Source organism: Ursus arctos, unplaced genomic scaffold, assembly GCF_023065955.2.
Source record: "Ursus arctos isolate Adak ecotype North America unplaced genomic scaffold, UrsArc2.0 scaffold_36, whole genome shotgun sequence".
Taxonomy (NCBI): domain Eukaryota; kingdom Metazoa; phylum Chordata; class Mammalia; order Carnivora; family Ursidae; genus Ursus; species Ursus arctos.
In genome coordinates this window covers 15506109-15518305 of record NW_026623050.1, presented here as the reverse complement: position 1 = coordinate 15518305, position 12197 = coordinate 15506109, and the positions used below count along the sequence as shown (strand labels likewise).

Genomic DNA, 12197 nt, shown 5'->3' with positions numbered 1-12197 from the left:
ATAACAACAACAAAATCCAAAAGAAATCAAAACCCTGAAAACCTCATGATATACTAACCTACCACAAGAGTTAGGAATTTCTGAGTCTCATTTTCTAAATTTTCTTAGTCCGGTTACTAATGACTATTAATCTTGAGAATTTCCCTTAAGAGGGAAAAGGCCTATTTGGGGGGAATGGGACTATAGATGATTATACTGACCGTGTTTGGATGCTGCGTGTTAGAAAAGCCTTCTGTACAAAAGTATGTTCCTATTCATTTAAGATGTATGTATAAGATGGACACAGTAATGAAACTTGTCTTAACACTTCTTGCTTATTTAATAGTCGCTTAGTAGAAATAAAAACTGACCAGTGCCCAGTGTAATCTTTTGGGTGGAAAATTTCTTTATTTTTTGGTGAAACATTTCCTTTTACAATGAAGGTATTTTATTATTGTTGCTGTTTCTACTGAAAGAGCTTTCTCTTCATAAATTGGCCCGGGGCCTGGAATCTGTCATTTGGACGCATCATCTCACTCTGGGTGTCTTTCCTTTCCAGATCCGTCAGAGGCAAAAGGCTCAAAAGAAGGCAAGGCCCTTACGTAGTCGAAGGCCTCAGACTCGCAGGTCAAGCTCAAGAAGATCTGGATATGCTTTTGCTCACCAAGAGGGCTACGGAGAGCTTATCACATCTGGAAAAAATATGCGAGCTAAAAATCCACCCCTAACATCAGGGTTGGAAAAGACACTGTATAATAGCACTAGCTGGATTGAAAATTTCTGTAAGAAAACCACAGACACAGTGAGCAGCTTTAGCCAGGATAAGACAGTGAAACTGTGAGTCAAGATGAATTCGAACCACATAGTGACTTTTCAGCTGAAGCTGAAATTTAGCTGGCTCCAGAGTTTGGGATCGGGGGTTGGGGTGGGGCGGATTGCCTCACTTAATTTAAATCTGTGGCAGACAGCTGCCAGTGCCCACCAAATAGGGGTGCACTATATGGGAAACCAGGCCAGATGGTCACTGTCTAAATCGTGATTTGCTGGGCAAAGGCCTCACAATACAAGCAGAAGTTTTCATCAACCTAGATACCAACTAACTTAAACTTTAGAATCTTATTTATGGAGAAAAACGTATAAATCTGCATATACATTGAATGGATCTTCAAGTGGATAAAAGGGTGCATTCCGAAGGTATACATCCCAGCTGTGAAAAGCACGCTTGTTGACAGATAAACACATGTAAGATCAACCTTTCCCAAGATACATTTTTAAGATGTACAACGTATGCTATGGTGCTTTCAGACTAAGAGCAGCTCGTGACTCTTTAGTCTTCATATCTACATACCTGTGCGTTTACCCAGGACAACACATCACCTTCATGGCCTGAAGACTAGAAAAACATGTCGGTGTTCCTCATTTCTTTACTGGTCTAAAGACAAAGTAAATTGGAGCATCTTAACAGTGGGATAAGCTGGGAATTTGGTGAAATGTATTCACAAAGCTCTCAGGGACATGCTCATGAAATGTCCAAGAGAGGTTCTCTATTAAGTATTCCAAACACTTTTCAATGACTTTTGTAACAACCTCAGTAGTAATTTACCTTGCATCGTCCAGAACCATTAATGAAACCAGCATAGCATCGGAATTTCATACTTTCATGATAATATTCCAAGTAGTGTATGGGTAAATAAATATTTCCAATTTTAAAAAGTTTAGGTTTGAAACCCGACAAATTAATAAGCAACCACTTCAGTTACTATTTAAATACTCAGGCTTAGGTCTTTCATAGTTGCCTTTGATATTTAACTGTCGTGTTTATAATTCAAACATAAACATATGTAGATAAAGTTAGTTTTCTGGAGATGTTCCTGTGCAGATTTTCAGTCCACACGTGAGTCACTAGTTTAGTTCCTGTAAAGGAATTCAGATTTGTGTTCAGACTCCAGCTCTATGACTTCTTACCTCTCTAACCTCGGGCAGGTACGGTGCCTCCTCCGAGACTCACTTTCTCCTCTGTAAACGAGGATATACTACCTACCTCATGTGGTTGTTTGAGGATTATCAAAGCACAGATTCTTAAATCATTGAAAACATAATTCTCATATGAATGGAGTTCCACTTAACTTCTCATCGGAATAACAGCAATTTGAAGAGAATGTGAAGAATGGGAATGTAATCAGTAGGAAAGACCTTGATGAAATGAGATTGCAGAGTAAGATATTAAAGCTGGTTAGCATCCTACAGAGAAATAAAACTATCACCCTGCAGGTAAATTTCTCTATCAGAAAATGCAAATAAAATGTCATGATGCTTTATCAGTTTTCTATAAGTCAACCTCCAGCTTGACGAGGTCCCTAATCTGGTCTCTGTTGAATTATTACTCAAAGTTATCTTTCCCAAGAGAGTCAGGTGGTCCTTGGGTGAGTTTGATGGATAATAGGCTAGCATGATATTAATAGATGACACAATCTCTTTTTTCTTTTTGTTGTTTTTGGGTTTTGTTTTGTTGGGGTTTTTTTGGTCATACTTTCCTAGTCCGGGATCATTTTTCCTGAATGGGATCAAATAAGATATATGGGAAAGACCCTAATGCAGTGTTTTAATCATGATAAATACTCAGATGTTCCCTTTCCCCACATGCCTGCATGGAGTTACCCAGATAAGCTTTCAGTTTTAAACTTGTCGTTAGTTTCACTGTGTTTGCTTGCTTTTTGTAATATTCTTGGAAGATTTGAAAACCTTCAGTAAAAGTTTTGGCACTATTGGTGTTTGATGTTGTGTGTATTCTTTACTGGGAACTCAACGGGGGAGATTTTTTGTCACATAGGTCAACTGAATTTTTTTTTTCCCTCTCCTTTACGTGCCTGAGGAAAATGTATATCATTCTTAGGATCAGAGTCAAGAATCAAATGAACTGATGATTGGACCTCTGTGTTAGGAATGGGAAAGACTAGGAATGGTCCAAGTTGGCAAGTTCAGTTCAAATTAAATAAGGCTGTTTAAAAACAGATACTGTGGGTGATTGTGAGCGAAACACATGATCAGTTTACTTTGGCCCCATGAGGTCCAAATAAGCTGCCACACCCATTACCAGATCATTCAATTCCCAGTGCCAGGGATTACTTAGAACCTGAAGATGAAGAGCCTGAGGGGTGGGCGATGATGGTGGTACACTGGGGAATAATAAAACTTTAAATTTACGTAAATGTTATCAGATTATTTGAAAAAAAAAATTTCTAGATTCGGGACTGAAGTTGGTAACCTTGTGTTTTATAAAAAGTCTCAGGCCCAAGTTTTGAGCTCTTCTAGGCCGTTGAAAATCATATTTCCTTGACTTAGACCGGCTATCTTTGTGTCCCTCCTCTGCCTACAGGTATACATACCTATGAAGGAAAGAAGAGAGAGAGTTGAAGAAAACAAGAGCCATAAAGCAAGAGAGGAAGAAAGGAGTGAAGGGAAGGAGGGAGGAAGAGAGAACAGGGTTTCCAGTTATTTCCCTCTTCAGGTGATATGACTTTCCGAAAAATAAATTTAATTCCTTAGAGAAAAACATTAGATTGTATTTGAGATTGAGAAGTGAATACTAAAACCTCCTTCATAGTTGGTGTGAGACCAAGAAAATTTTATCTGCAAGGGGGCCAGGAAGTCTGGCTTCTCCTCATTGTAATACCGCTGATTTGTGTGAGGAGGGGGCTTCCCCTGACTCCACCTGACTTTCCCAGGCCTTAGTGTCCCAGTCCATCAATGGACAAATTAGGCGGTATGGTCACAAAGACCCTTTCTACACTCACTCATTATGTGAGCTGTTCTTCCCAGTATTGCTCACAGTGTATTTGCAAATGTTTTTAATTGGAAAGAGAGAAGAGAGAGAGATTGAAAGATTACGCTGGACGCTCTCTTGAGTGCAAGGCTTGGGTCTTGTACTGGTTTGTGTTTCTCTAGAATAGCCCTGGGAGTGCTAATGTCTCTAGGTCTCTGTCAGTTCACCACAGAGGTGCTAAACACTATAGTCGTGTTTGGCCTGGGTCAGTTGAACACAGTTTTGCTAAGGATTCACTAAGATTTATACCCACACTCACTTTTTCTCTTTGCCACTTTAATTATCAAAGGTATAGAGAAACAACGTAAGCTATTTATGCCCAGCAGGAGGGCCATTTTAGTCATCTCTACCTCCTCCCTGGGCTTAGAGGGGATTCTTTGGGCCTCTGCTTCCTTAGGATTCAAGGCAAGACAACAGAGTTTGAGTACTTTCCTTCATAGTTATGTAGAAATTTTCAGTTTATGCACCGAAACGTTTCACTTTATGTACAAGTCTGTATATTTACACAAATTGGATTTTTTGAGCCTTACAACACTGTGAGGGAATCAGGATGTTCATGGTTCTTGGGTTTTGTTTTTTCCTTATTATTTTAATTGCAATATAGTTAACATGCAGCGTTATATTAGTTTCAGGTGTACAATATAGTGATTCAGCAGTTCTTTGCATAACTCAGTGCTCATCATGGTAAGTGTACTCCTAATCCCCATCACCTGTTTCACCTGTTCCCCCTCCCACCTAATATGGTAACCTCCCACCTCCCTCTGGTAACCATCGGTTTGTTTCTAGTTAAGAGTCTGTTTTATGGCTTGTCTCTTCTTTATTAGTTTGTTTCATTCCACATATTAGTGAAATCATATGGTATTTGTGACGTATTTCACTTAACATTTTACCCTCCAGCTCTATCCATGTTGTTGAAAATGGCAAGATTTAGTTCTTTTTTATGGCTGAAGAATACTCCTCTGTGTGTGTGTGTACACACTCATCTATTCGTCTATCAATAGACATGTGGGCTCATTCCATAATTTGGCTATTGTAGATAATGTAATAATAATGTAAATAAACATAGGGGTGCATGTATCTTTTCAGATTAGTGTTCTCATATACCTCGGGTAAATACCCAGTAGTGGAATTACTGGATCATATGGTAATTATTTTTATTAAGTTTTTAATTTAATTCCAGGATAGTTAACATACAGTATTATGTGAGTTTCAGGGGTATAATACAGTGATTCAGCAATTTCATATAACACCTGGTGCTCATCACAAGTGCACTCCTTCACCCCCTTCACCTATTTCACCCATCCCCCTTCCAGCTCCCCTCTGGTAACCATCAGTTTGTTCTCTGTAGTTAAGACTTTATTTCTTCCTCTTTTTATCCCTTGGCTCACTTGTTTTCTTAAATTCTACATATAAGTGAAATCATATGGTATTTGTCTTTCTCTGACTTATTTCACTTAGCATTATACTCTCTAGCTCCATCCATGTTGTTGCAAATGGCAAGATTTCATTCTTTTTATAGGTGAGCAATATTCCATTGTAGGGGTGTGTGTGCACGTGCGTGTGTGTACCACATCTTTATCCATTCATGTACTGGTGGACACTAGGGCTACTGCTTTAATTTGGCTATTGTAAATTATGCTGGTATAAACAGGAGTGTGCATGTCCCTTCGAATTAGTGTTTTTATATTTTTCAGGTAAATACGCAGTAGTGCAATTATTGCATTGCAGGGTAGTTTTATTTTTAAATTTTTGAGGAAACTCCATACTGTTTTCCACAGTGGCTGCACCAATTTGCATTCTCACCAACAGTGCAGGAGGGTTGCTTTTTCTCCACATCCTCGACAGCACTTGTTATTTCTTGTGTTTTTTATTTTAGCCATTCTGACAAGTGTGAGGTACTATCTTACTGTAGTTTTGTTTTTTTTTTAAGATTTTATTTATTTATTCGACAACATAGAGACAGCCAGCGAGAGAGGGAACAGAAGCAGGGGGAGTGGGAGAGGAAGAAGCAGGCTCCCAGCGGAGGAGCCTGATGTGGGGCTCGATCCCATAACGCCGGGATCACGCCCTGAGCCGAAGGCAGACACTTAACCGCTGTGCCACCCAGGCGTCCCTATCTTACTGTAGTTTTGATTTGTTTCCCTGATGATAAGTGATGTTAAGCATCTTTTCATGCGTTTGCTGGACATCTATATGTCTTCTTTGGAGAAATGTCTCTGTATGTTTTCTGCCCATTTTTAAATTGGATTATTTGTTTTTTGGGTGTTGAGTTGTATAAGTTCTTCATATATTTTGGATAGTAACCCTTTATCCAATATGCATTTGTAGATACCGTCTCCCTTTGAGTAGGCTTTTAGTTTTGTTGATTGCTTCCTTTGCTGCGCGGAAGCCTTTTATTTGAATACAGTCCCATTAATTTTATTTTTGCTTTTGTTGCATTTGTTTTGGTAGAACTATCTAGAAAAATGTTGCTACAGCTGATGTCAGAGAAATTACTGCCTGTGCTCTCTTCTAGGATTTTTATGGTTTCAGGTCTCACATTTAAGTCCTTGATCCATTTTGAGTTTATTTTTGTGTATGGTATGAGAAAGCGGTCCAGTTTCATTCTTTTGCCTGTGACTGTCCAGTTTTCCCAAAGCCATTTGTTGAAGAGACTGTAGTTCCCCCACTGCATAATCGTGCCTCCATTGTTGATTAATTGACCATATAATCGTGCGTTTATTTCCGGACTCTCTATTCTGTTCCATTGGTCTGTGGGTCTATATTTGTGCCAGAACCATACTGTTTTTATTACTACAGATTTGTGGTATATCTTGAAATCTGGGATTGTGATACCTCCCATTTTGTTTTTCTTTTTCAAGATTGCTTTGGCTATTTGGGGTCTTTTGTGGTTCCATATAAATTTTAGGATTGTTCAAGTTCTATGAAAAATGCAGCTGTGTTTTGATGGGGATTGCATAAAATCTGTAGATTGCTTTGGGTAATATGGACATTTTAACAATATTCGTTCTTCCAACCCATGAGCATGGAATGTCTTTCCATTTCTTTGGGTCTTCTTTAATTTCTTTCATCAGCATTTTATAGTTTTCAGGGTACAGGTCCTTCACCTCTTTGGTTAAGTTTATTCCTAGGTACTTTATTTTTGGTGCAATTGTAAATGGGATTGTTAATTTCTCTGTTGCTTCATTTTTAATACATACCAATGCAACAGATTTCTATACATTGATTTTATATCTTATGACTTTACTGAATTCACTTATCAGTTCGTAGTTTTTTGGCAGAATCTTTAGGGTTTTCTATATATAGCATCATGTTAAAGTTTTACTTCCCCTTTACCAATTTGGATGCCTTTTCTTTTTTGTTGTCTGACTGCTGTGGCTCAGACTTGCAATACTGTGTTGAAAAAATGCGACAGTAGACAACCTTGTCTTGTTCCTGATCTTAGGGCAAAAGCTCTCAGTTTTTCACCATTGAGTATGATGTTAGCTGTGAATTTTTTATAGATGGCCTTTATTAGGTTGAGGTTTTTTAAAATCATGAATGGATGCTGTGCTTTGTTGATTGCCTTTTCTGTCACTATTAAAATGATCAGATGGTTTTCATCCTTTCTCTTGTGATGCAATGCACCACATTGATTGCTTTGTGAATACTGAACCACCCTTGCATCCCAGGAATAAATCCCATTTGATCAATTATTTTTTAAATGCATTGTTGGATTTGGTTTGCTAATATTTTGAAGATTTTTGCATCTATGCTCATCAGAGATATTGTTGTGTAGTTCTTTTTTTTTTTTTTTTTTTTTGTAGTATCTTTATCTGGTTTCGGTATCAGGGTAATTCTGGCCTCATAGAATAAATTTGAAAGCTTGCCTTTCCTATTATTTTTTGGAATAGTTTGAGAAGAACAGGTATTAATGTTTCTTTAAATGTTTGATACAATTCGTCTGTGAAGCTGTCTGGTCCTGAACTTCTGTGTTTTGTTTTTTTTTGTTTTTTTTTTTGTTTTTTTTTTTGATCACTGATTTAATTTCATTGCTGGAAGTCAGTCGGTTCAAATTTTCTATTTCTTCCTGATTCAGGTTTGGGAGGTTATATGTTTCTAGGAATTTATCCATACCTTCAGGTTGTCTACTTTGTTGGCATATAATTTTCATAATATTCTTTTATGTTTGGTGTCCATTGTTATTTCTCCTCTTTCTGATTTTATTTAAATTCTCTTTTTGAGTCTGGCTAAAGGTTTATCAATTGTGTTGACCTTTTCAAAGAACCACCTCCTGGTTTCACTGATCTATTGTTTCATTGTTTTTTTAGTTTCTATTTCATTTCTTTTTTTTAAGAGATTTTATTGAGAGAGAGAATGAGAGCGAGAGCCTGAGCAGGGGAGGGGAAGAGGAGGAGGGACAAGCAGACTCCCTGCAGAGCAGGGAGCCCAGTGTGGGGCTCAATGCTGGATTTCATCCAGGATCCCAGGATCCTGACCTAAGCTGAAGACAGAAGCTTAACAGACTGAGCCACCCAGGCACCCCATCTATTTCATTTATTTCTGCTGTAATATTTATTGTTTCCTGCCTTTTACTGGTTTTGTGTTTTGGTTGCTCTTCTTTTACTAGCTCCCTTGGGTTTTACGTTTAGGTTGTTTGGGATTTTTCTTGCTTCTTGAGGTAGGTATGCTTGCCTCTTAGGACTGCTTTTGCTACATCTGAAAGATTTTGGACCATTGTGTTTTCATTTTCACTTATCTCCATGTATTTTTTAATTTCCTCTTTGATTTCTTGGTTGACCCATTCGTTGTTTAGTAGCATGTTATTTAACCTCCACGTATTTGTGTTTTTTTTCTGACTTTTTATTGTGGTTGATTTCTAGTTTCTTAGTGTGCAGTCAGAAAAGATTCATGGCATGACTTTGATATTTCTTAGCTTGCAGAGACTTATTTTGTGGCCTAACATGTGATCTGTTTTGGAGAATGTTCCATGTGCACTTGAGAAGAATGTGTATTCTGCTGTTTTAGGATGGAATATTCTGAATACTATCAGTTACATCTATCTGGTCCAACGTGTCAGTCAAAGCCACTGTTTGTTGATTTTGTTTGGATGATTAACCCATTGATATAAGTGGGGTGTTTACCCTGCTAGACTGTATTACTATCCACTACTTCCTTTATGTTTGTTATTGGTGGCTTTATGTATTTTGGGTGCTCTTATGTTGGACGCATAAATATTTGCAATTATTTTATCTTCTTGTTGGGTTGTTCCCTTTATGGTTATATAGTGTTCCTTGTCTCTTGTTACTGTCTTTGTTTTTAATATCTATTTTGTCCAATAGAAGTACTCCTACCCCAGATTCCATTCTGCAGGTGTCTTTAGTCTGAAATGAGTCTCTTGTAGGCAGCATATAGGTGGATCTTGCTCTTTTATCCATTACGTCACCCCGTGTCTTCATACTGGAGTGCTTAGTCCCTTTACATTCAAAGTACTTATTGATAGGTATGTACTTATTGCTGTTTTGTTACTTGTTTTATGATGGTTTTTGTAGTTCTTCTCTGTTTCTTCTCTTGCTGTCTCCTCTCGCAGTTGGCCGCTTTTCTTTAGTGATATATTGGCTTCCTTTCTCTTTATTTTTTGCCTATCTACTATCAGTTTTTGATTTTTGGTTACCATTTGGTTTATATGTGGCATCTTATGCCTAAAGCAGTTGATATTAGGTTGATCGTTGCTTAAGTTTAATCCATTCTTTACTACTCTCACGCCCACGTTTTAGGTATATAATTAAATTTACTGCTTTTGTGTTTCCTACTTTTCTTACTCCTACTTACGGTTTTCCTTTCTACTCACCTGTCCTCTTTAACATTTCTGGTAGGGCTGGGTTAGTGGTGATGAATTCCTTTAACTTCTGTTTGTGTGGGAAACTCTATCTTTCCTTCCACTTTTTCCCCCTCTGATAGCTTTTTATTTTTCAGTGATAGCCTTGCTGGATAGAGTATTCTTGGTTGTAGGTTTTTTTCTTTCAGCATTTTGAATATATTGTTACACTCCGTTCTAGCTTTCAAAGTTTCCACTGAAAATTTAGTGGAAAGCTTTATGAAGTTTCCCTTGTATGTAACAGTTTTCATTTGCTGCTTTTAACATTCTTTGCCGTTTTAATTACTATGTAGGTTGGCGTGGACCTCCTTGGATTGATGTTGTTGACAATTCTCTGTCCCTCCTGGATCTATATTTCTATTTCCTTCCCCAGGTTCAGGAATTTTCAGCTGTTATTTCTTCAATTTTCTCTTTTCTCATTCTAGGATCCCTGTAGTGTGAATGTTGCTGTGCTTGATGGTGTTGGGAGTTCCCTAAGTCTACTCACCTTGATTGCTTTCCCTAACTCTATCCTCAAGGTCATGATCCAGTCTTCTGCTTGTACTTCCTGTAGTCTACCGGTCATTCCATACACTGTATTTTTAATTTCATTTATTGAGTTCTTCATCTCTGGTTCTTTTTTGTTTTCTGTTAAGGGTCTCACGGAGGTTGTCCACTCTTTCCTCAAGTCTTATGAGTATGTGTATGACCATTACTTTAAATTATCTACTAGGCATATGATCTCCACTTTGCTTAGGACTCTTACTCTGATTTTGTCCTGTTCTTTCTTCTGGGACATAGTCCTCCATCTCCTCGTTTTGTCTGTCTGTTTCTATGTGTTAGGAAAGTCAGCTACATCTCCGGCTCTTGAAAGTAGGGGCCTTAGGAAGAAGAGATCCCGTAGTGCCCTGCAGTGCAATGTCTCCTGTTCACAAGAACCTGGAGCGTCAGGGGTGTGTCCTGTAAGTATTGTGTGTACCTTAATGTGGCCTGCAGTCCACATCTGCCTGTTGTGGTCAGGGTTTGGTCCCTGGTGCCACCTTGACTTGAGTCAACCAAGTGTTTACCAAAGATGCAGTAGTATTGAACTGCAGGGCATTTTCCCTGTGTTGTCCCCTGAGAAGCTGTCATTGGTGGGTGGGGCCTGCAATCAAACCAGGTATTTGTCCCCAGCCCACCCTGGGGCCCCAGATGGATGGGTATGTGTTGTTATCTTCTCCTCTGCCTGGGGCAGGAGTTACTTTGGAGGGTGCTGGTCCCTGCCAGGGCTACTTGCACATTGCCAGGCTTGTGGCATTGCTTTGGGATGGGCTCCAGGCAAGGGTCTGTTGGAGGGAGAAAGTCTACAGGAGAATGCCAGGGTGGCGTATGCAGTATTAGCAAGGTTTGGACAGGTCTGCCTGTGGGAGGGGACCTGGAGACATGGCCTGAATGGAGGCAGCGTGTCTTTAGCATAATGTGGGGGTAGGACATGCTGCTGGCAAGTTAGGTGGCATGTTTTGGTACAGTCTTGGTTTCTGCAGGTGTCTGTCTAGGCTGGGGGGCAGGGGGAGAAATGGTACTTGTTGGCTCCTTTGTTATGGAGAAGTCTCCCAAGGATTCCTATCCTTCCAGTACATGCTTTGAGGTTATTTCCCAGATGTTTTTCAAACTGCTGCTTCTATGCTGTATGTCCACAGGGCTATTCATTGTGTTCTCTCTTTAATGGTAGGGACTCATTTTCCTCTTGCCCTCTCAGCTCTCCTAGAGCTGAACCTGTTAAAGTTTGGGGTGTTAGGCCTTGCTGATTGTAAGAACTAGTGAAATTTGGCCCCTCTGGTTTTCAAAGCCAAATGTTATAGGGATTTATCTTCCCTGGGGTTGGGGTCTTTTCCCTTACCTTCTTTGCACCCACAGGATCCCTTCCCTTCCACAGACAGTCCCGTGGGTCAGTTTACCTCGTGACTGCGTCTTCATCCTTCCTACCCTCTTTGATGTGTCCTCTTCTCTACATTTATCTGTGAAGAGTCTTGTTCTGCTAGCACTGAAGTCATTTTCTGGGCTATTTACGCTGATGTAGGTATTATCTAGTTGTATGCATGGGACGAGGTGAGCTTAGAATCCTCCTACTCCAGTCTTCCCCTGAGATCCTCCAGAATGTTCCTGTTAAACCCATTTTTAAGAGGAAATTGATGCACAGAGAGGTTAAGTGCTTTGTCCAATATCACACAGAAAATAGAATCCACTCAGATTGGCCACCAAATCCAGAGCTTCTTAGCTATAACTCCTCATTCCACACTAGGATTTCCTCATAGACAAGGGATTTATAAACAGTCCAGCCTCCTTCTAAAGCAGTAATTCAATTTCCCAAGTGTACAGATTCAGGGAAGAAGGGCAAACAAAGGTAAACATGTTTTGAAAGGTATGTTTCAGGTGTTATCTTTTCTCTCAATGCAAATAAGCAAGATTCCTCCCTTGTTTTCTTTCCGTTTTCATGAAGATAGGTGTGGAGTGGAGACAAGGGAAACAATCATCCCTCAAACTATTTTTAGAAATTTCTAGAAAGTACCAGAAATCAGA

The 12197-nt window shown here is 39.2% G+C and overlaps 1 protein-coding gene across 3 annotated transcripts in view; it reads left to right on the top strand.

Annotated features, from left to right (window-relative positions):
• Window positions 1-2744, top strand: part of ATP8B4 (ATPase phospholipid transporting 8B4 (putative)) — a 226417-nt gene extending 223673 nt beyond the window's left edge. For all 3 annotated transcript variants that reach the window (XM_026518454.4, XM_026518456.4, XM_044391066.3), the window contains exon 28: window positions 539-2744. In XM_026518454.4, the coding sequence (XP_026374239.2) occupies window positions 539-820 (282 nt within the window). In that variant the 3' untranslated portion in view covers window positions 821-2744. The remainder of the gene's footprint in view (window positions 1-538) is intronic.
• Window positions 2745-12197: the final 9453 nt, after the last annotated feature.